The 25,076-nt window shown below is 44.9% G+C and overlaps 1 protein-coding gene across 1 annotated transcript in view; it reads left to right on the top strand.

Annotated features, from left to right (window-relative positions):
* The window catches only part of CENPN (centromere protein N), a 668,201-nt gene that overhangs the window by 287,007 nt on the left and 356,118 nt on the right, over positions 1 to 25,076 (top strand). Inside the window, exon 6 of the mRNA XM_044081800.1 lies at positions 22,914 to 23,087. Within this exon, the coding sequence (XP_043937735.1) occupies positions 22,914 to 23,087 (174 nt within the window). The remainder of the gene's footprint in view (positions 1 to 22,913; positions 23,088 to 25,076) is intronic.

The following is a 25,076-nucleotide window of genomic DNA, read 5'->3' as shown; positions in this document are numbered from 1 at the left end:
AGGACATTCTTCTAAAGCACCTGGAGTTTGTAAAAAGATTACTAATTTGCCTAGGGCACACAGTAAATGAAAAGAAATCAAAACTAGTGCCCTCTCAAGAGATAATATTCCTGGGTGCAAGCTTGAGTACAACTACCCAGATGGCTTATCTCACACCAGACAAACAAAGGCAACTGCCTCAGTACTTTCAAATGATGGCAACAAAGACCCAGCTCCCTGAAAGAAAAATTCTGCAGGCCCTGGGTTTCATGGCATCTTGTATTCTACTAATTCCATATGCCAAACTGCATATGAGGAAACTACAATGGTATCTGAAAAGTGTTTGGACTCGGCATTGTCACAGCCTAGAGACAATCATAACCTTGATTCCCTGCCTACAACAGGAGTTTCGATGGTGGTCACAGGCCTGTCACCACAACAAGGGACAGCCTTTCACCTTACCTACAGCCAGGCAGACAATAACGGATGCATCGGATTACGCCTGGGGAGCACATATGGCAGGAAAATGTATTTAGGGCACGTGGCCCAAGGAACAACTGCATCTTCACATCAGTCAAAAAGAGATGCTAGCTGTACAAAATTCCCTGACAGCCTTCAAGGACCTAATACATCCAGGACAATTATTAATAAAGATGGACAATACCACAGTTATGTGGTACATAAACAAGCAAGGGGGCACACATTCCTGCCCCCTCTGCAGACAAGCTATGACTTTGTGGAACACAGCACTGACTTACCAGGTACACCTGCAAGCTCAATTCCTGCCAGGAACAAAAAATACACCGGCAGACAAACTAAGCAGAAATCTCATGGATCCTCACGAATGGAAGCTAAATCCACAAGTGTTCAACATAACAAGGGAATGGGGACGCCCAGACATAGATCTATTTGCCTCCCCTCACAATTGCCAATTACAGAAATTTTTCACAAGGATTTATCACTCTCAAGCATGGAAAGTGGATGCTCTATCTTTCAACTGGAAAAATCTGACAGTCTATGCCTTCCCTCCGATGCCTCTTCTCACCAAGGTGCTTCTAAAAATCAGACAAGAGAGGCCAAAAATTATCTTGATTGCACCAGATTGGCCACGCCAGCACTGGTACCCAATCCTAAGGATTTTGTCCCAAGACCCGCCTTGGCCTCTTCCTCAAATCCCTCATCTTCTGACGCAGCAAAACAATCAGATTCTGCACAGTCAACTCAGAACCTTAAACCTGGCAGCATGGCAGATAATGTAGCCACTCAGACTGCACCTCTTTCTAAAACGGTTATGGATGTAATTTTGGAAGCCAGGAGACCCAGCACTAGGAAATCTTATGTGGAAAAATGTAAGAGATTCTGTGCTTGGAACCAGGCACAAGGGCTTGACCCACTGGTCCCTAATAATCCTCAGATTTTACAATACCTGACTGAGATGTTGGACAAAGGCCTGTCTTTTTCTTCTATTAAAATCCATGCCTCTGCCATTTCAGCTCATTACAATACGGATCCTCCTATTTTTTCACTTCCTCTACTACGACAGTACCTCAGAGGGTCAAAGAATATAAGACCCCCTAGGAGAGCACTAGTACCTACTTGGGACTTCAGTTTTGTTTTAGAAAAACTAACACTGCCTCCTTTTGAACCATCCAGCACAGCTGATCTAAAATTCTTGTCATGGAAAACTGCTCTGCTCCTAGCAATAACTTCAGCAACAAGAGTTTCAGCATTACAGGCATTGATGGCTGTGGAACCTTTCCTCATTTTTCACCAGGACAGGGTTTCTCTAAGGACGAACCCAACATTCATGCCAAAAGTGGTCTCCAATGTGGCCTTAAATCAAACTATTCATTTGCCTTCTTTCTACCCAAATTCACAGAATAAAGGGGAAAAACTTCTGCACTCTTTGGATATTCACAGGCAGCTACATTTTTACTTGGACAAAACAAAAGCTTTCAGAAAAACTGAGCAACTGTTTGTAGCATATGCTGCAGGATCACAAGGAAAACCTATTACAAAGCAGACAGTCTCCAAATGGATAGGACACTGCATCCGCTTCTGTTATGCACAACATGGCAAATCTGTGCCTAAGGGCATTAGGCCTCATTCTACCAGAGCAGCAGCCACTTCAGCAGCTTTCCTCAGAGGGGTACCAACCAAAGACATTTTAGAAGCTGCAACCTGGAGCTCAGTGCACACTTTTACAAAGCACTACCACCTACCTCTCTACTCCAAATCCAGAGCAAGCTTTGCCACTGCAGTTCTGCAGGGCTGGTTAGCCTCACCAAATCCAATCTAGACCCAGCCACCCTGCCTAAGCTTTGGGATTCTACCCAAGTGTAATGACTGCAACAGTGAAACACGATGAACATAGTACAGTTGCGTACCTACCATAAATGTAGATGTTCGAGTGTATTCACTGTTGCAGTCCTGGTTACCCACCCTCCATCCCCCTCTTTGCTGGGACTATTCTGTACTTCTCAACTCTATACAACCTATGTGCTGTATTTGCTTTTAGAAGAAGGAAATGTTTTTAGTGATATATGCATGGTTGTTTGGCATATTTTTTATCTTTACAGCCTTCATATCTGGGGGCACCTGACATCTGGGGCAAGAAAAACTGAAGAAAATGGCGTCGGTTGCAGCTTTTATACCCCTGGCGCACTGACGTCAGGGAGGAGGCGACAGCAACCGACGCCGGACCAAGACTTTGGAACTCAGGCCGACTACGGGTCGCTGCTAGCAGGATAACCCAAGTGTAATGACTGCAACAGTGAATGCACTCGAACATCTACAGTTAATGGTAGGTACACAACTGTACTTTTTGATAGGTATGGTGAAAAAGGTGTCTACTTCTGCAACTTTGATTTTTAGAATTTTAAATTGTCATGTCCATATGCTAAAGTTTGTTATACAAATTGTGAAAGTATGAGAATTTTTTTTTATATGCAGTTTCTTCTTGTGAGGAAAATCTGCTTTAAATGAGTTTATTTGATTGCATAGGTCACTACTCCATTGTTTACACAGTGCGAGTATGACTGCGTTGCTACCACTTCTTTAGCTATGGCCCCTGGTACTGCTTTGTGGAGTTGTGCATGTCTGCATTCTCAAACTCCCAGATGATAAAAGTGAGAGATTAAAATCTACCCTGGATAGAGATTTACTGTTTGGCCCCACTGCTGCAGAGATGATCAAAAAATGTGATGAAAAGGGCAACTTGGGTGGCAAAACAAATAACAGAATACACAGTCTCAACAAAATACAAGTAAACAGATGTTCAAGGGGAAATCACAATGGGGTTAATAGCTTCCCAAAACGAAGGACAGTCTGTCTGAATTTGAGTAATTCAGAAAGTCTAAATCTCCATTTTTTTTCTCTCTGGCAACAGATAGTTTTAGACAAATGGGTCCTGAAAATCATTTTTTCAGTGTTACAGGTGGCAGTGAGAGGAAATTTCTCCTTTCCACGGGGTCATTGATTAGACTCTCTTGTTTCCACTGGTTCTTTATCACTTGCTGTCCTAGCGAGTGATAGAACTAAATGTTCTTTGTGTTTCACTGTTGCAGTCATCACATTTGGGTTATCTCTGGCAGGGTAGCCCTCGGCCAGCCCGAATACCAGAGGCTTAGTATTTCTGCGTCGGTTGCTGCCGCTTCAAGACTGACGTCAGGTTGTCAGTCGTATAAAGTAAGGCAGCTCACGCCATTACATCAGTCTTTCTTGCCGAGGAGACCGAAGCAGAAGCAGTTCGCATGAGTGCCAGTCTGCCGCTACCTGAGTTTCGTCTTCTGAATTGAAGCTGAAGTCTTCTAAAGCGAAGTACCCAGTTGGGGATCCTTTTTTCTTGCTCTAACCGATATCAGAAAAAGTTAACAATTGTCTCACCTGTGGAAAGCAATTACTGCACCGAGACTTTCATTCTTATTGCGTCACTTGCTTAGGCCCAGATCACGACGTCCCTCGCTGTCTCTTTTGTGCTTTAACACCAGAACTGTACGTCTTCGGGCCCTTACTGTAGCAATTTGTTTTGCTTACAGTCCTCGAATTCCGATATGGCTTCGGTAAGCCATCCAACAGCAGATCTTCCGAAAAAAACTTAAGTATAAAGACAGAGCACAGGTCCAAACCTACTGACGACGCTTCCGTTAAGCTAGTAGTCAGTTCTCTAGTCCTCAGTGATGTGCTTTCACAGTCCCTGATGCCCGCTTCTGAGGATTCGCAGGCCGCTACAGAGACCCTTTCGGAGTCCAGTATGCTGCAGAACTCTTCTTCGACTAAGGATCCTGCATTTGTCTCTAACTTGGATGGGTCCGGAGCTGCTGAGCAGGCACCAGCTTCTGAGTAAGTACTTTGCACTACCTATTCTCGACACAAACTAACGACGTCTTCGCATCTACCGTTCTTTCGAAAACTACCAAGTTTCTAAGGCCCAGGGTACGGAACCACACCCAAGAAACGGACGACCCAGTCTAGACACCTGCTTCCTTGCCTCAGTCTCAAAGGCATAAAATGGCGGAAGACCTTATCATGCTGATCAGGGGAAGCCAAGCTACCCCTTCCAAAAGAAAGAGATTTGTCCCCAATAGTTTTGTCTGAACAAGAGTCTGATGACTCTGATGCATCTGAATATGAAGACATGCAACCCCTCTCTGCTTATTAGGATTCTGATGCAGAGGAATCCATTCCTTCAGCCTCTCCACCTGATGATTTTTTCCTTTGGGGAAACCCTTCATACCTTAAGGGAGCATTTCCAATGGGAATGTCAGGACTACCCTCAGTCTAAAAAGAGACTCCAAGAATTCTTAGATCTTCCACAGCACAGACCCCTGCCATTCCCCCAGTCCTGGATGTTGTGGATGATGATTTCCTGGAATCCAGTTTGACTTCTGACACCCTCCCTCCCTGCTCCCAGAAAACCTGACTGGTACTACAGAGTCCCTGACTCTCACAAATTTCTTTTCAAAAATCCTACTGCTGACCCTGCAGTAATTTCTCAAGGGCCTAAAGGAATTAAAGCAAATTCTGCTAAGAATCCCACCCCCTCGGACAGGGATTCCCGAGCACTAGATAGATGGAGTAAAAAAGTGTACACCTCTGCTACCCTTGCTATCAGAGCACTAAATTGTCAGTTCCATATGCTGAAATTTTAGCAACATACCATCGAACTATTCAAACAAAAAGTGTCTTTTCCTGCTTGTGCAGAATCAAAAGAGATACAAGTGTTAATGCATTTTGCCAGTCAGGTAACTAAGCACACCTTACACTGTGGTTTTGACACCATAGAAGCTTCTTGCAGGGCAGCAGTCTCCGGTTCTGTCCTTAGAAGGCATGCTTGGCTTAAGGAACAGCCCTTACCCCAGGCCATGTTGAATCTAAATTATTGGACGCACCCTTGCACAAAGACAACTTATTTGGGCACCAGGGTAGAGGAAGTCTTCAAAAAGATGGAAGAAAAAGCTAAATCTATGCAGACAGCTAAGGATTTCCTACAGGTCCAGCCACCCCAGGTTCAGCAGGCATTGCCTGTCAAAGCACTGGTCCTTTCTTGCCTCCACTAGGTCAGTTCAGCCTAGACCCCAGGGAAGCAGACCCCCCAGACAGCAGCCACAGGGAATGCGGAGATCAAAGCAGTGAAGTTACTCCTCTTCAAAACCAGGGAGTTCAAAGCCACCCCCTCATGGTAAGAACTCCCAATGACTCTCCTCCCCCACACCTTCCCTCTGTCCACCTGCATTTGCACCTAGGAGGAAAAACTCTCCTTCCACGCAAGCACCTGGGCCACCATTACCAACAACTGCTGGGTCCTCAACATAGTGTCCCAGGGATACAAATTTTCTTTCCACACTCTTCGAACCCCAAAAGGGTTCCCAGATCTACCTCCAAACCAGTGGACAGTGGTGAAAAAGCAAGTCCTTTCCCTGCTCTCTATGAGGGCAATAGAGCACGTCCCTGTAGAGCAGACAGGCCAAGGTTTCTACTCCAGACTTTTTCTGGTACCCAGAAAGGAGGGCAACTGGCGCCCCATCCTTGATCTATCCATTCTAAACACCTTCTTGGTGATACCAAAATTCAAAATGCTCACCCTCCAGCAACTACCTATGCTCTCCAAGAATTCTTGGCTAGCCACCCTAGACCCAAAAGAGGCCTCCCTCCACATTCCTATCGGGGAATCATGCAGGAAATGTCTACGTTTTAGGGCAGGATCTCTGCACTTCCCTTTGGCTTATATCTACTGCTCCCAGAGTTTTCACAAAATGTCTGGCTCCTGCCATTGCCTTTTGCAGACAAAGGAATATCCAAATTTACCCATACTTGGACGACTGCCTAATTCAGGCAGACAGTCAGGGAAAGCTGCTCAAGCACCTGTCCTTAGTAAAGTCCCTACTGACCTCCCTAGGGTACACCATCAATGTAAAGAAATCCAAACTAGTACCCACCCAAAAATATATTCCTGGGAGCAAGCCTGGACACAGCATCCCAGATGGCATTCCTTACACCAGAAAAGCAAACTTACCTGAAAGCCTGCTTCTCTCAACTAGCCACCAGACCCCAGTTATCTGCAAGGAAAATCCTGCAAGCTCTGAGGTTCATGGCATTTTGCATTTTACTCATTCCATATGCCAGACTGCATATGAGGAAACTTCAATGGTACCTAAAAAGCCTTTGGTGTCAACACACTCTCAAGACCTGGAAGTTCTGATACCAATGATACCTTGGCTAAGGAAAGATTTTCTTTGGTGGGCTGCAGCATGCTCCCACAACAACTGACTGACTACCTTTCTCACTACCACCCCTGCTGCACAGACCCTCACCACAGACTCATCGGACTATGTCTGGGGTGCACCCCTGGACGGCAGGTGTTTACAGTGCAATGGATCCCACAGCAAATCCATCTGCACATCAACCAAAAAGAGATGTCAGCCGTCCAGCTCGCATTGACAGCTTTCAGGCCCCCTCCTCTCCCCAGGGGCTCTCCTGATCACAACAGACACCACTGTGATGTGGTATATCAACAAGCAAGGAGGGACTCACTCCTACCCTCTATGCAGACTGGCCATGACCCTTTGGCACACAGCCTCTGCCATGCAATTCCACCTGTTAGCACAATTCCTGCCAGGCTCTCTAAACTCTCTGGCAGACCACTTAAGCAGAAATCTTCTCGACCCACATGAGTGGCAACTAGACCAAAGAACCTTCACCCTAATAACTCAGAAATGGGGCACCCCAAAGGTTGACCTCTTTGCCTCCCACACCAACCATCATCTCAGCAAGTTCTGCACTAGAGAGCATCAGTGCATGGCTTAGAAAGTGGATGCCCTATCCCTTCCCGTGGGGTAGTTTCTCGGTCTATGCATTTCCACCACTACCTCTCATCACCATGGTACTGCTCAAAATAAGGGAGGAAAAACCAAGGACAATTTTGATTGCTGCAGACTGGCCTCGCCAGCACTGGTACCCACTGCTGTGCAGCCTGTCCCCACTGCCACCATAGCATCTCCCTCTGATCCCAACCCTCCTGACCTAGAGGAAAGGAGAATTCAGGCATCCCCAATTGCAGACCCTCAGTTTGGCAGCCTGGCTTATTCCCTGACCACTGATCAATCTGCCAACCTCAGTAAACAGGTTCTAGATGTTATACGTGAGGCTAGACGCCCTAGCACTAGAAAGTCTTATGCTGATAAATGGAAAAGGTTCTGCGCCTGGATTCAGGCTAAGGGAGCCAATACGGCACAGCCCTCCCTACCTCTAATCCTGTATTACCTAGATGACCTTGCTACACAGTGGTCTCTCCTTTTCCTCTATTAAATTTCATGCTTCTGCTCACTCTCTGCTCATTTCCACATTGAGCACCCCCTTTTCTCACATCCTTTGATCATACAGTTCCTAAGAGGGGCTAGTAACTTGAGGCCACCCAGAAGAGCACCTGCCCCAGCGTGGGACCTAAACTTTGTGTTGGAAAAGCTCACCCTGCCCCCCTTTGAACCAGCATCTTCAGCAGAGTTAAAATTTCTCTCATGGAAGACCGCTTTTCTTCTGGCCATCACTTCAGTCAGAAGTGTCTTCGAGCTACAAGCACTCATGGCTGTAGAGCCCTTCATTATCTTCCATGCTGACAGGGTGTCCCTCGGGACTAACCCATCTTTTATGCCCAAAGTGGTGTCCGGTGTGGCTCTCAACCAATCCATTCATTTCCTCACCTTTTTCCCTAACCCGCAAAACGAGGAGGAAAGGATCCAGCACTCTGTAGATGTGCACATACAGCTCAGATTCTGTCTAGACAGGACTAAATCATTCAGAAAGTCTGATCAATTACTGGTCAGCTTTGCTGCAGGGGCAGAGGTCAAAGCCATCTCCAAACAAACCATTTCCAAATGGATAGCACACTGCATCCATTTCTGTTACAAGGAACACAGAAACCTTCCCCTAAGGGGTCAGAACTCACTCTACCAGAGCAGTCTCCATCTCTGCAGCTTTCCTCAGAGGAGTCCTCACCAGGGACACCCTGGAGGCTGCCACCTGGACATCTGCTCACACTTTTACCAAGCATTACCACCTGCCTATCTTCTCCAAGTCCAGGGCAGGCTTTGCCACTGCAGTCTTGCAGGGCATCTTAGCCAGCCCCTAGTCTCCTTGACTGCCTCAACCCTTTTCCTTACCTTTGAAAATCAACCCAAATATGATGACTGCAACAGTGAAACAAAAAGAACATAGTACAGTTGTGTACACTTGCCATAAATGTAGCTGTTCGAGTGTATTCACTACTGCAGTCCTGGATGTTTGTCATGTTTCACTGTTTCAGTCATTACATTTGGGTTATCTGCTTGCAGGTAGCCCTCAGTCGGCCTGATTAACAAAGTCTTGGGTCCTGCGTCAGTTGCTGTCTCTTCCGTGACGTCAGGTTGTCAGGGGTATAAAACATGCAGCCGACGTCATTACATCAGTCTTTCTTGCCATGCGGTGCCCAAAGCAGAAGCAGTTTGCAAGTGCCGGTCGGCCGACTCCTGAAATTTTCGTTTTCGAGTTTCAGAACCGAAGTCTTCAACTAAAAGCTAAGTACCCCGTTGGGGAAGCTTTTTCTTGATCTAAACCGATGTCAGTAAAAGTAAATGATTGCATTTCTTGTGGAAAGCAAATATCTGAAAGATTTTCATTCTTTCTGTATTCCTTGCCTAGGCCCTGACCATGACGTACCTCGCTGTCTGTTTTGTGCCTTATTTAAACCACGAACTTGGTATATTTGCACTTCTAAATTTTTGGTGCTCGGTTCAATTATCCTGATATGTCTTCGATAAGCCATCCGACTACCGACATTCCGAAGAAATGCAAAGATAAAGACAGAGACAGGCCCCCCCAGTTCGCCGGTACTCAGTGATGTGCTTTTGCAGCCCCTGATACCTGCTACTTCAAATTTACAGGCCTCTACTGAGACCCATTCGGAGTGCGGTATGCCGCAAGATAATTCAACTGTGGAACTTGCGGATGTCTCTACCTTGGATGGGTCCAGAGCCACTGTGCAGGCACCGGCTTCTTAGGGTGTATTCAGGCCTACTGACTTGCATATTAAACCAGCGCCATCTTCTTCTTCAAGGCCTAAAACTCGAACCATGCCTAGAAAACTGACGCCCAGACCACATGGTCAGGCCTCTATGCCTAAAGAACAAATGATAAGAATGACTGAAGACCTAATTACTTTAATGGGGGGAAGCCAAACTTCCCCTTCTAAGAGACCTAGGACTGAGTTTGCTTATGATACTGTTGACCAGGATTCTGAAATTTCTGTTTCCTCTGATAACCAGGATTTACCCTTATCTACCTATGAGGATTCTGATGCTGAGGACTCTACTCCCTCTGCTTCCCCCCCAGAGGGTTTCTCTTTTGGTGAAACCTTGCATACTCTCAGGGAGTTTTTTCGTTGGGAAAGTCAGGATTTCTCTGATTCTAAAAAGAGGCATAGGGATTTTTTACTCCTGCCCCAGCACAGACCTTTAGCTATGCCTCCTGTACTGAACATTGTTGATGATGCCTTTTCGGAATTTAGCATGGCCCCTTACTCTTTACCTCCTGCTTCCAGAAAACCTGATAGATATTACAGGGTTCCTGATGCTCAAGTTCCTTTTCAAAAATCCTACTGCGGATCCTGAAATCATTTCACAGAGACGCAAGAGCATTAAAGCTACTACTGCCAAAAATCCTACCCCTTCTGATAGAGACTCCAAGCGCTGGATAGATGGGGTAAGAAGGTATACATTTCTGCAACTTTGGCCATTAGGGCCTTGAATTGCCAGTTTCATATGTTAAAGTATCAGCTGCATATTATTGAATTGCTTAAACAGAAAATGATGTTGACTCCTGATTGTGCTGAAAATAAGGATTTGCAGAATTTTATGCATTCTGCTGAACAAGTTGGTAAACATACATTGCAATGTGGTTTTGATTCACTAGAGGCATTTTGCAGGGCTGCGGTAACTGGGTCTGTACTTAGACGGCATGTTTGACTTAAGGAGCAATCCTTGCCAGATCATGTTAAAGCGAAATTACTGGATGCTCCCTTAAATCAGGGCCACCTGTTTGGCAACAAGGAAGAAGTAGTTCTTAAAAAGATGGAGAAAAAAGCTAAATCTATGCAGACTTTTAAAGACTTTTTACAAATACAACCTCCAAGATTTTGTAGGCATTGGCCTTCTAAGAATTGGTCCTTTCGTGCCGCTTCCAGACCTTCTCAATCCAAACCCAGATCCAGCAGAGCACCCAGGCTTCAGTCCTAGGGGATGCACTGGACTAAGCAGTGGGGGGCCTCCACTTCCAAATTTGGGAGTAATAAAACTCCCCCCTACGGTAAACTCTCAAGGACTTATTTTTAAAACTTCCAAGCACTTCTCAACTGACTGCCCGTTTGGGGGGAAAGATTGCACTTCATGCAAAGAACTGGGGACTCATTACCTATCAGTTCTCTGCACTGCCCTTTGGCTTATCTACTGCGCCCAGGGTACTCACAAAGTGCCTAGCTCCAGTCATTGCATTTTGCAGGCAAAGAAATATTCAAATATACCAATACCTGGACGATTGTCTAATTCAGGCAGAAAACCAGGACATACTTTTGAATCATTTGGCTTTTGTACAAAGGGTGCTAACTTGTCTGGGGTACACCATAAACAAAAAGAAATCACACCCGGTACCCTGTCAACAAATTATATTCCTGGGAGCAAGCTTGAATGCAACTTCCCAGATGGCTTTCCTCACTCCAGAGAAACAAATTCACTTGACAACCTACTTCAAAAAAGTGGTCAGAAAAACACTGCTGTCTGCAAGGCAAATACTACAAGCCTTGGGGTTCATAGCCTCCTGCATTCTTCTAATTCCATATGCAAGACTGCATATGAGGAAACTACAGCGGTATCTAAAAAGCCTATGGTATCAACATTCCCAGGATCTAGAAGCAATAATTCCTATTATTCCTTGTCTACGACTAGAGTTCCTTTGAGCAGAGGCCTGCCACCAAAACAAGGGACTACCATTCACACTACCCCCTGCTGCCCAAACCCTAACAGGTGCATCAGGCTATGCATGGGGGGGGCACGCACCTGGCAGGAAAGTGCATTCAGGGCAAATGGAACCCAATTCAAATGCACCTTCACATCAATCATAAAGAAATGTTAGCTGTACAGAATGCTCTAACAGCCTTCAAGGACCACAATGGTAAAGACAGACAACACCACTGTTATGTGGTACATAAACAAGCAGGGGGGATACACATTCTTACCCCCCTCTGCAGACTAGCCATGGCATTGTGAAACACAGCCTTGAGCTACCAAGTACATCTACAAGCTCAATTCCTGCCAGGAAAACTAAATACACTGGCAGATGGACCAAGTATAACCCTCATGGACCAACACCAGTGGAAACTGGAACCAATGATTTTCAACATGTCGACAAGCAAATGGGGGGAGCCCAGATATAGACCTGTTTGCCTCCCCCCAGAACTATCAATTGGAAAAAAATTGTGCAAGGACTCCCCACAGACCAGCTTGGAAAGCAGATGCTTTATCCTTCAGCTGGAAAAACCTATCAGTTTATGCCTTTCCTCCTCTGTCTTTGCTCTCCAAAGTACTACTAAAGATCAAACAAGACAGACGAAGGATGATTTTGATTGCACCAGCCTGGCCACGCCAACACTGGTACCCCCTCCTGCGCAGTGTGTCACTGTTGGCCAAAGGGCACCTGCCTAAGACTGATACCCTGCTCTCTCAGCAGGAGAACCAGATTCTGCACCCTCAGCTTCAAACACTTAACCTAGCAGCCTGGCTAATTACCTAAGCTGTCCTTTACCATCCCTCAGTAAACCAGTGATGGATGTCATTTTAGAGGCAAGGAGGCCTAGTACTTGAAAATCTTATGCTGAAAAATGGAAAAGATTCTGTGCCTGGAACCAATCTCAAGGGATGAGAACAGCAGTGCCCAATTTACCTCAGATTTTACAATACTTAACTGAGATTCTTCACAAGGGCCTGTCTTTTTTCCTCAATACAAATTCATGCCTCAGCCATTTTAGCTCATTATAACACAGAACCTTTCCTCTTCTCTCTTCCACTGCTCAAGCAGTTTCTCAGAGGGGCCAAAAAATTTAAGACCACCCAGGAGAGCTCAAACTCCAGTCTGGGACCTTAACTTTGTATTGGAGAAACTCACCCTTCCTCCTTTTGAGCCAGCTGCTACTGCAGATTTAAAATTCCTTTCTTGGAAAACAGCTTCCCTTTTAGCCATCACTTCAGCAAGAAGGGTATCTGAATTACAGGCCCTTATGGCAGTGGAGCCTTTCATCATCATCTTTCATGCGGACAGGGTGTCCCTCAGGACCAATCACTCTTTCATGCCAAAGGTGATATCCAGTGTGGCCTTTAATCAGTCCATTTATTTGCCTACCTTCTTTCCTAATCCACAGAACAAAGGGAAAATGATACTGCACTTCTTAGATGTGCACAGACAACTTAGGTTCTACTTGGGCAGGTCTAAACCTCAAAGGAAATCTGAACAACTGCTGGTGGCATTTGCTGCAGGGACAGAGGGGAAGGCTATTTAAAAGCGAATTATCTCCAAATGGATAGGCCACTGCATTCACTTCTGCTATAAGCATCATGGAAAACCTGTCCCACAGGGGATCAGATCCCACTCAGCCAGGGCTGCATCTACCTCTACAGCCTTTCTCAGAGGCGTACCTACCAGGGACATCCTAGAAGCTGCTACCTGGAGTTCTGTACATACTTTCACCAAGCATTATCATTTGCCAATTTTCTCTAAATCCAGAGCTGGCTTTGCCACTGCAGTTTTGCAGGGCCTTATAGCTGGTCCTAATGCTATCTAAATTCCTCTTCCCATCCTTAGCATTGGGAATCTACCCAAATGTAATGACTGCAACAGTGAAATACGAAGAACATAGTACAGTTGTGTACACTTACCATAAATGTAGATGTCAGTGTATTCACTGTTGCAGTCCTGGTTACCCTCCCTCCAGCCCCCCGACTTTGTTTGGCTATACCTCTTCTCTCCTTTTCAATGCTTAAAAGCTTTTTGTTGTATTTGCTTTTTTGTTTGAGGTATAACCTTGTATATTTATAGATTTAATTGCTTCCCATTAGGGGAGCACCTGACATCTGGGGCAAGAAAAACTGATGTAATGACATCGGCTGCATGTTTTATATCCCCTGACGTCATGGAAGAAGAGATAGCAACCGACGCAGGGCCCAAGACTTTGTTAATCAGGCCAACTGAGGGCTACCTGCAAGCAGATAACCCAAATGTAATGACTGCAACAGTGAATGCACTCTAACATCTACATTTATGGTAAGTGTGCACAACTGTACTTTTTCCTCCTTCCACCCCCCTCTTCTTTCTCTGTCTCCTTACAAGGAACTTTTTTTTATTTTCTTTCTACTGGTGGGGTTATTCCACCATATCCTGACTCCCACTTGGGGGCTTCTGACAGGGCAAGAAAAACTGATGTAATGGCATCGGCTGCCTTACCTTCTACTGCTGACAACCTGACATCAGTCCTGAAGTGACAGGAACCAATGCAGAAATACTAAGCCTCTGGTATTTGGGCTGGCCGAGGGCTATCTTGGCAGGGATAACCCAAATATGATGACTGCAACATTGAATACACTCGAACCTCTACATTTATGGTAAGTGTACACAGACTGCACTTTCCTCCTTCCCAGGTGTGGAAGGTTTTTTATTCAATGATGTTCCTAGTTCCAAAGAAAGAAAGAAAAAATTCTTGGAGACCCTTTCTTGATCTTTCTTTCTTAAACTTTTTTGTGATGGTGCCCACATTTATAATTGTCACTTTGCAACCTGCTACCTCTTTTCCGTCTTTGAACTTTCGTGGCAACAGTAGACTTAAAAAAAATTCTTATTACATCCCTGTTAATCCAGATTTCAGAAATTTCTTAAGGATTTGAGTATCTGGATCACATTATCAGTTCTCTGCCATACTCTTTAGACTATCTACTGCACCAAGAGTGTTCACAAAGTGTCTAGCTCCAGATGTTCATCGTGCATACAGCTGCAGTAATCACAGATGGGTTTTCAGCCGTCAGGCGGTCCCTCGGTCGGCCGAATTCCAAAGTCTTGGTCCAAGGCCGGTTGTCGCCGCTACTCTTCTGACGTCAGGAAGGCCAGAGTATATAAGACACAGCCGACGCCATGTTCTTCAGTCTTTTTTGCCGCGCGGTGCCCGAAGCAGAAGCAGTTCGCAAGTGCCGGTCGGCCAGCTCCTGATTTACGAAAATATTTGGAACAAAGTCTTCATTAAAGCTAAGTACCCCATTGGGGAAACTTTTCTTGCCTCAGACCGATGTCAGAAAAAGTTAATAATTGTATTTCTTGTGGGAAGCAAATACCGCATAAGGATTTCCATTCCCTTTGCATACCTTGTTTGGGCCCAGACCACGACGTCTCGGGCTGTCGCTTTTGCACTACCTTCAATAAACGCACTATCAAGCGTCGGGCGGAGTTCGCCCAACACTTTTTTGGTAAAGCTTTTGACTATAAAATGTCGTTGGACACTCCGACTACCGTTTTATCCAAAAAACGCAAGGAAAAGGACCGACACGCGAGGCCCGCGGTCTCCACCGACACCATGCCGAAACAGGCTACACGTGGTCCGGTTCTCAGCGAGACGCCTTTGCAGTCCCTGACTACCGACGACACTCCTTTGGCGGTGTCTTATCGGCCCTTTCCCAGACTACAACCGAAGCCCCGGCTTATGTCGAGCCTACTAATGTGGACAGATCCACCTCCACCCATGGTGTATTTAGGCCTTCATCTTCTTTTTCTATTAAGGCCTTAACTAAATCCAAAGCAGCCAGGCATCACACTAAGCCTGCTGCTCAAGGCCCATCTCCTGGACCCATGCCTAAGAAACAGATGCTTAAAATGGCTGAGGATCTAATAACTCTCAGAGGTTCTCAGCCCCCTCCTGACAAGAGACCCAGAGTGGAGGAAGAATTCCCCTCTTCTGATCAGGGATCCATTTTATCAGAGCATTCTGATGCAGAGGAACACTCATACTCCCCTTTTGAGGATTCGGATGCAGAGCAGTCCATTCCTTCTGTATCCCCCCCTGAGGATTTTTCATTTGGGGAAACCTTGCACACCTTGAGGGAACACTTCCATTGGGAAGGCCAAGACTTTTCAGATTCCAAGAAAAGACTTAGGGAATTTCTTTGGTTACCTCAGCACAGACCTCTGGCTATACCCCCTGTTTTGGAGGTACTGGATGATGTCTATTCGGAGGCTTGTCTTAATCCTGATTCTCTGCCTCCTGCACCAGTAAAGCCCGATAGATATTACAGAGTACCCAGTTCTCACCAATTTCTTTACAAAGGCCATAATGCTGACCCTGAAACCATTTCACAAGGCCCTAAGGGATTAAAGGCCTCCACTGCCAAGAATCCACTTCCTGCAGAAAGGGAATCTAGATCTCTAGAAAGGTGGGGTAAGAAGGTATATACCTCGCCACCCTAGCCATGAGGGCCTTAAACTGCCAGTTTCATATGATTAAATATCAACAGTTCCTGTTATCACAATTAAAAAAACAAAATGTCTCAACCTGAACAACCAGATTTAAAAGAGTTACAGGATATGATGCATAGTGCGGAACAAGTGGGTAAACACACCTTACAATGTGGTTATGATGCCCTAGAGGCCTCCAGTAGAGCAGCTGCTACAGGATCAGTCATTCGCAGACATGCCTGGCTTAGGGAACAAAATTTGCCTGATCATGTGAAAGCTAAACTTCTTGATGCTCCTTTACAAAAGGATGTACTTTTGGTACTAATGCTGAGGATATACTGAAAATGGAAGAAAAGGCCAAATCTATGCAAACTGTCAAAGCTTTCTTACAGGTCCAGCCACCACGATTTAGCAGGAATTGGCCTTCAAAAAACTGGTCTTTTCCAGCCACTGACAAGCCCCAAAGAGGTAGATACAGATGCACAAGGGGCAGAGGGCAGTCACAAGGATCATATAGAGGCAGACAATGGCAATCTCCAGCACCAAGAGGTGGTGAAGACAGTGCACAACAATACAGGAAGCAAACCCAATGACTCCCTCATTTCCATGCCAAGCAAGTCTCAGCTGGCAGCACCTTTGGGAGGAAACTAGCATTATTTGCAAACAATTGGCATATTGTCACAACAGACAAATGGATTCTGGACATTATAAACAGAGGCTACAAATTTCAATTTCACACTCTTCCAAAAATGAGAGGCATGCCAAACCTACCACAAAATCAAAGGGTAGAGGCACAACTGCAAATTTCAAAGCTCTTAAACATGAGAGCTATACAAAAGGTACCTACGCACCAACAAGGTCAAGGTTTTTATTCAAGACTCTTCCTGGTACCAAGAAAAGGAACCGACTGGAGACCCATTCTGGACTTATCCATCCTAAACACATTTCTACTGCACCAAAATTCAAGATGCTCACATTACAGCAACTTCTTCCCATGCTGGGCAAGGAGTTTTGGCTGGTAACATTGGACCTCAAGGAGGCATACCTGCATGTCCCAATCAGACAAAGCTGCAGAAGATACCTCAGATTTCTTGCAGGTTCAATCCACTATCAATTCTCTGCATTGCCCTTTGGCTTATCTACTGCGCCCAGAGTATTCACAAAGTGCCTGGCATCAGTGATTGCCTATTGCAGACTTCAAGGGATACAAATTTACCCTTATCTGGACGACTGCCTGATCCAAGCGGACAGCAAACAAATACTACTGGAACATCTGGCATATGTGACACGGTTACTGCTTTCTCTGGGATACACCATCAACAAGGAGAAATCAAGGCTAACACCATCTCAGAAAATAACCTTCCTGGGTGCCAGCTTGGACACACACACCCAGATGGCATACCTTACATCAGAAAAACAAGGGCAATTATCTCAGTACTTCAAAACACTAGCAAAAAGTACCAGGCTTACTGCAAGGAAAATCCTGCAGGCTCTGGGATTCATGGCATCTTGCATTCTTCTAATCCCATGTGCAAAGCTGCATATGAGGAAACTTCAATGGTACCTAAAAAATCTATGGTCTCAACACAGTCACAGCTTGGAAGCAATTATACCAATAATTCCATGTCTGCAAAAGGAATTTCTATGGTGGGCCCAAGCATGTCAAGTAAACACAGGCCTTCCATTCTGCAAGCCTCAAGCAAAACAGGTCATAACCACAGACGCCTCAGATTACGCGGGCGACATGAAGGACAGGTGCATTCAGGGCAGATGGCCCCAAAAGGAAAAGCACCTTCACATCAATCAAAAGAAATGCTAGCAGTAATAAATGCAATTACAGCTTTCAAGGACTTCCTGCATCCAGGACAATTACTGATAAGAACAGACAACACCACAGTAATGTGGTACATAAACAAACAAGGAGGAACACACTCATACCCCTTGTGCAGACTAGCCATGACTCTTTGGAACTTGGCTCTGGAAAGACAAATCGAACTTCAAGCACAGTACTTGCCAGGACTGGAAAACACACTGGCAGACACTCTGAGCAGGAATATGACAGATCCACACGAATGGAAGCTGCATCCACAGGTGTTTATGGAGATAATCCAAGCGTGGGGGAGGCCAGACATAGATCTTTTCTCCTCCCACAGGAACCATCAATTGAAAAAGTTTTGTTCAAGGACCTTCCATCCAAAGGCCTGGAAAGTGGACGCCCTTTCATTCAGTTGGGCAACATGGACAGCTTATGCATTCCCACCTCTGCCTCTTCTGCCCAAGGTGCTTTTGAAAGCAAGAACAGACAAACCGAGGATGATACTGATTGCTCCAGACTGGCCAAGGCAACACTGGTATCCACTCCTGAGGAGCCTTACACATACTCCTCCCTGGTCCCTGCCTCTAATACCTCTTCTGCTGACGCAGAACAGCTACAAAACCCTCCACAGTCAGCTGAAAACACTCAACCTCGCTGCGTGGAAAATTCCTTAACACCACATCAAACTCTACTCTCCAAGGAGGTGCAGGATGTCATATTGGAGGCCAGAAGACCATCTACAAGAAAAGCTTACTCCGCAAAATGGAAGCGGTTTTGCTACTGGAATGAGAAAAGAAGACAGGACCCTAGAAAATTGAACTTGCCTCAGGTTTTACAGTACCTAGCTGAACTGCTGAACAGTGGACTTTCATTTTCTTCCATTAAAATACACGCCTCAGCCATTTCTGCAGAATTCAACACGGATCCTCCTTTATTCTCTCACCCTCTCTTACGGCAGTTCCTCAGAGGGGCTAAGAATATAAGACCTCCAAGGAAGCAACCAATGCCAGCCTGGGACCTTAATTACATACTAGAAAAATTAACATTGCCTCCCTTTGAACCTGCTGCCTCAACAGATCTGCAATATTTGTCCTGGAAAACAGCTTTCCTTCTGGCCATCACTTCAGCTCGTAGGGTTTCTGAACTACAGGCCCTCATGGCGGTGCAGCCCTTCCTCATCTTCCATCAGGATAGGGTTTCCCTTCGTACTAATCCATCTTTTATGCCAAAACTGGTATCCAGGGTAGCCTTAAACCAAGCCATACACCTACCTACCTTTTATCCTAAGCCTCAAAACAAAGGGGAAAGGCTGCTTCACTCTTTAGACATCCATAGGCAGCTATGTTACTATTTGGACAGAACAAAGTCCTTCAGAAAATCAGAACAACTTTTTGTGTCCTATGCCGTAGGGGCTCAAGGGAAACCAGTTACCAAACAGACCATTTCCAAGTGGATTGGCCACTGCATACGATTTTGTTACTCCTATCATGGGAAATCTGTCCCTACTGGTATCAGATCTCACTCCACCAGGGCCACAGCCACCTCTACAGCCTTCCTCAGAGGTGTGCTTACTAAGGATATTTTGGAGGCAGCCACTTGGAGTTCTGTACATACCTTCACAAAACACTACCACTTGCCCTTATACTCCAGAACAAGAGCAGGCTTCGCCACTGCTGTTTTGCAGGGCATTCTGGCTCAACCCAGTTCCTCATAGTACCTACCACCCTATGCATAGCTTTGGGACTCTACTCATCTGTGATTACTGCAGCTGTATGCACAATGAACATAGTACAGTTTTGTACCTACCATAAATGTAGATGTTCGAGTGCTAATACAGCTGCAGTACAGGTTTCCCTCCCTCCTTCCCCTCTTGGTTAGGGCATGGGGCCTAACAACCTCTTCATACCTCCTGACTGGGTTATCCTGTTATGTTTTATTTGCTTGCTTACACTGATTTTGCATTACATTGCATTGCTTGCATATGTGGATAAGCTTTACTTATATATTGCCTTCCTTTTGGGGGCACCTGACATGTGGGGCAAGAAAGACTGAAGAACATGGCGTCGGCTGTGTCTTATATACTCTGGCCTTCCTGACGCCGGACCAAGACTTTGGAATTCGGCCGACCGAGGGACCGCCTGATGGCTGAAAACCCATCTGTGATTACTGCAGCTGTATTAGCACTCGAACATCTACATTTATGGTAGGTACAAAACTACTTTATAGCTCATTATAGGTTAAAGAGTGTCCACATTTTTTCTGTATTTAAACGACTTGCTCATCTTTGCAGTCTTTTTCAAAAGTGTTAGGAATCTCTCTCTGTCTTGGGTGAGAGATCTCTTGCACAAGCTGGGATTACAAGAGAACACTCAGTCATCTTTGACTCCTTTACACAGGACTGCATTCCTGGGATGTGAACTAGGCACCTCAGTTCATTGAGCTTTTTTTCCCCCTCCAGAGGGGGGGAAAAATATCTTTATCTAGATATATTTCTAAGGTGTTCCACTTTGACTTTAATCACTGTGAGGAAATACCTCAGGGTTTTGGGTCTCATTACATCTGTAATTGTTACGCTACCCCTTGCAAGACTCCACATGGGAAAGATACAGTGGTATCTGATATCGAATCCTATTGCTGGGGTTTGTCATAAGAGATACCAGATGTCCTTAAATTCAGGTCTCACCCTCTCCCTCTTTGCTCTTAAGCAGTCAGTCACCACAGGCCCTTCAGGCTTTGCCTATGAAGCAGTTTTGGAGGGATAAACTGCAGAGGGTGTGGGTCACAAAGGACAGATGCAAGCCCATAAATAGCAGAGATGCTTGGCCTGTTCAAGGCAGTGAGCTGTCTGAACCATCTTTCATCCCTGGGACCTCTTCCAAGTGGTTACAGACAATACCACAGTCATGTGGTACATTAACAGGCAAAGGGGAAGTAGGTCTTAGCCCCTTTGAAGACTATCCATATTAGCTTGGGCTATAGCTTTACAGCACCATCGCACTCCACAGGCATCCTACATTCTGTCAGAGCAAAACTGTGTGGTAGACAAGCTGAGGAAGACCAGAGCAGGTCCTCATAAGAGAAAACTAGATTGGGGATCTTCAAGATTGATCCATCTCTAGAGAGTTCCTCAAGTAGACCTCTTTGCCTCCTCACCAAACAATCATCTAGCAAAATTCTGTCTCAGGACTCAATGCAAGAATGCCTTGAAGACAGATGCCTTTTTTTTTCTTAGGACAGGAATATTCCTGTATGCTTCTCCACCCTTTCCACTAACATCCAGGGTACTTATGAAGATTCAGAGAGAATCCCCCAAAAGCATTGTGATGACTCCCTTCTAGCCCAAGCAGCCATAATTCTCCCATTTTGAAATAGCCAGGGGCACACCACAACCTTCCTCACAGACTGGATCTACTCACACAAGAACAGAAGTGTTTGATAGACCCAAACACCAATCATCTTTAATTGACTGCCTGGATGATCAGGTATTAATTCTTTTTAGGCACCTGTTTGATGAGGACATGCAGAAGGTACTGATGGAGGCAAGAAAACCCAATAGTAAAAAATCCTACATTAGCAAATGTAAAAAGGTTTCCTAATTGGTGCCAACAACATAACCAGCACACATTCAGGGCTAGTTCTCTGGTTTTACAATATTTGTGGGAGTTACTAGAATCTGACATTTCTTACTCCTCCATCAAGGTTCCTTTATCGGCCGTTATTAACATGTCTGCCCCTGTATCCTTTTCCTTCAATGCAGTTTAATGTCCGTGTTCTTGAAAGGAGTTTTGCATAAGAGGCTTCCAAGAAATCCAGGGAATCCACCTTGGGATCTCCATTTTGTATTTGATAAGCTAAGAATTGCTCCACTTGAACAAGCTTATCTGACTGACTTGCGGTCCGTAACATAGAAAATAGTTTTACCAATTGCTCTGACCTCTGCAAGAAGGGTATCCAAGTTGCATGCTGTTACGGTTGGTCAACCCTATCTCATTTTCCATAGGGACAGGGTTTTTTTTTGAGAAGTAATACTTCTTTTATGGCTAAAGTAGTATCTGAATTTACTTTAAGCAAAACTATCCATCTCTCAGTTTTCTTTCCTGAAACTAAAAATGAGGAAAAAAGGATACTCCGTACCTTGGATGCCCACAGACTACAACTGTACTGTCTTGACAGAACTAAATCTTTCAGATATTTGGTTCAGTTGTTCATTTCTTGTGAAGATAAGAAGGGACAGCCTATGTCAAAACAGTGCGTTTCCTAGTGATTGTCAAAGGCTATTACTTTTTATTATACTCCTCATAACAAAACTATTCCAGGCGGAGTCGGCCCACTCTACCAGGGCTTTTGTTTAATCTATGACATTTTGGAAAAGGTTTGATTTTTAAAAGTATTCTAGAAGCTCCTCCTTGGTCCTATGTACCTACTTTTGCAAAGCACTATAAGCATGATTCGTTGTCTAGGTGCATAAGCTTTGCTAAGACCATTCTCCAAAGGCTGCTGGACTCTTCTTCCACCTCCCAAATGTAGCTAGCTAAGGTAATCTCTCCATATAACTATACTACAGCAGTGATTAATATGATGAACATAATACAGTTGTGCAAGTAAAACTTGCTATAATGGTAGATGTTCTAATAATCACTGTAGCAGTAGCCACTCCCCCCCCCCCTTTTTTTTGTGTGTGTTTTATGCCAGGGTGTGGACATTTTATTTTTTTGTTCCTAGCATTGTCCTTTTAAGGATCATCTCACACACACTGCTGGCAGGAAAGCGCTGAAGGGCATCATGCCTATACTTGTGTTTTTGTCCACAGCTCAAGGTGACTGACAATGTGGGCACATGCAAGGTAAACTGAATCTTCGAAGCTTGGCAGGATACAACCCATATAGGTAAGGCTACTGCAGCATTGATCATTTAAATATCCAGTGTTATTGTAACTTTTACTTGCACAACTCTACTTTCTTAAATTCTTCTGTGTTTAACATCTATGTATTACAGAGCTTTGGTTTGTAGGACAGAAAGGATAAGTCAATAGTAGTATAGCTACCTAGTGATTGTATAGCCCACTGGTTCTTTACTGTATTTTGTTTATATTTCATTTTATTTCCAGAGAGTGATGGTCACTTTTAGAGAATGTGGTGATGCGCTTTGGATTCGAATTGCATGGGGTACACATTACTCCAAGCCAAACCAGAGGAAAGCAACTTATGCGGTGTACCATTCCCAAACTCCCTATGTATTTATTTCCAGTTTACCCAGAAAACACCAGCCATTCCTTTGCCAGGTAATAATTCATTTTTTTAAATGTTTCACTTAATGCATGAAAATGTCTTGCGTGTCAGTGCGGTTTCTTTGTGTAATGAGATTGTGGACATAAAATATCCTGTCTCAGTCCTTAGTCCTTTAGCTTCTTGTGCTTAGTGTTGCTAGGGCTTTTGGAATTCTTATACGCCTCTATGAATATTGAAATGTTGATCCATATCCTATTGCTGTGGAATGGGCTGAACATACTTTAAGTTTGCTAATGCAAAATATTTTGCTAATAGGAGTGATTTCTATTTGGTTGTCCACTTGATAAAATCTTTTCCTGTTCATGACTACCCTGTTTCCTTACCATGCTATGCAAAGGTATTGTTGTGCAGCCTTCTCACACGTCCTGCAGTTTCCCACAACTAAAGTGCTCACACCGAAGTTCACTTGGTAGTTTATTATTGCTGTCTATTCAGTGCTCATTCAGCTAGGTCATTCTTCCTAGGAATGATCTCTGGTGACTTGTTTGTCTGTAATGATGGCATTTGGCCACTGGCTGACAGAAAACTGTAATGTACTGACTGATGAAAGCAATAGCCCTCTGATCTTATTACTGGGGCCCACTCTGTGGATAACTGTGGATCTACAATATGCAACAGAGTGCCACTTTCCCAAATGAGCGTAGTACCTGAAAATTTGGCCAAATGCCCAAGTTTAGCAAAGATCAAAATCTTCTGTCTTTTTTTTTTCCCTCGGGGGGGGGGGGGGGCACCCTTCCACCCACTACAGGGGGCTGCACCTTCTCTCTACTCAGTATAATCAAGTTTAGGTTGTTACGTTTTGGATTAAAGAGTAAGGCTCTGTCACAGTGACCTCATGTAGTGATTATAATTTTCTGTGATCTGCTGTATGTCCTTCTATTCATATGCTGCTGTATCGGTAACATCAGGGAGTCCGACTCTGGTGAACTTTCATACATCTGGCCTTTATACAAAAGTTACATGCTATCGCTAGGGCGCGTGCAACATCCAGTGTCTCTCCTTGAGAGCTTCAGAAAAATCCTGATTCACAGCCCCCTGAACCCAAACACCCAGATAGATTCTGTAAGGTCCCTGATGAAGCTAAATTCCTGTACAAAGCCCCATCTGGACTCTGCACACTTTCAGTTCTCTACTTTATAATCTAGTCTATCTGCAGCCCCAAGAGTATTTCCAAAATGTTTGGCCCCAGTCATGGCCTTTGTCAGGACACAGGGAATACAAATTTTCCCCTACCTCGACAACATCTTCATTCAGGCTACATCAAGTACCATGGCCTTACAACACCTAGACTTTACCATCTCCCTCTTAACAGATCTGGGGTTTACAATAAACCTCAGGAAGTCATCCCTGATGCCCTCACAGGATCAGGTTTTCCTGAGATGTCTCATTCTGACAAGGGAAATAATGACCTGCCTTCCTCCCGGAAAAACTCTCACTGCTTGCTTCAGGGAAATTCTTCCTCTCAAAGCCATCTCAGCCAAGGAATTCCTCAGAATCCTAGGATTCATAGCCTTGACCATCCCCATGGTACCTCTGGCAAATCTTCACATGAGGAAGTTCTAGTGGTCCAAACAAATCTGTAAGCAATACCTTCATCCCCTGGAGTTCATGATCCCCATGCTCCCATGCCTGGCCAGTGAACTGAATTGGTGGATAACCCAGATGCAGTCAAATCCTGGCCTGCCCTTACAACGACTGTCCCCCAACCAGGATCTCTCTATGGATGCATCAGACACAGGGTGGGGTGCACCCTTAGGAGAATGGAGAGTAAGGAACACATGGACCCTCACTCAACAGAAAAACCACATCAGTATCAAGGAAATGAGAGCCTTGATATTGGCCTTGATAATTTTCAAGGATCAGCTTCTACCTGGCACTCAGAGATGGTACACAGACAACACCACAGTGCTGTGGTACATCAACAGGTTCCCTATTACATCTGTGAAGGTCCACTTACCCGAATATGGAAACGTCGACACGTA

This window comes from Protopterus annectens, chromosome 8.part1 (genome assembly GCF_019279795.1).
Source record: "Protopterus annectens isolate FY-2018-M chromosome 8.part1, PAN1.0, whole genome shotgun sequence".
Lineage (NCBI taxonomy): Eukaryota > Metazoa > Chordata > Ceratodontiformes > Protopteridae > Protopterus > Protopterus annectens.
Note: the sequence above shows the minus strand (reverse complement) of the source record. Positions and strands in the feature narration are given on the sequence as shown.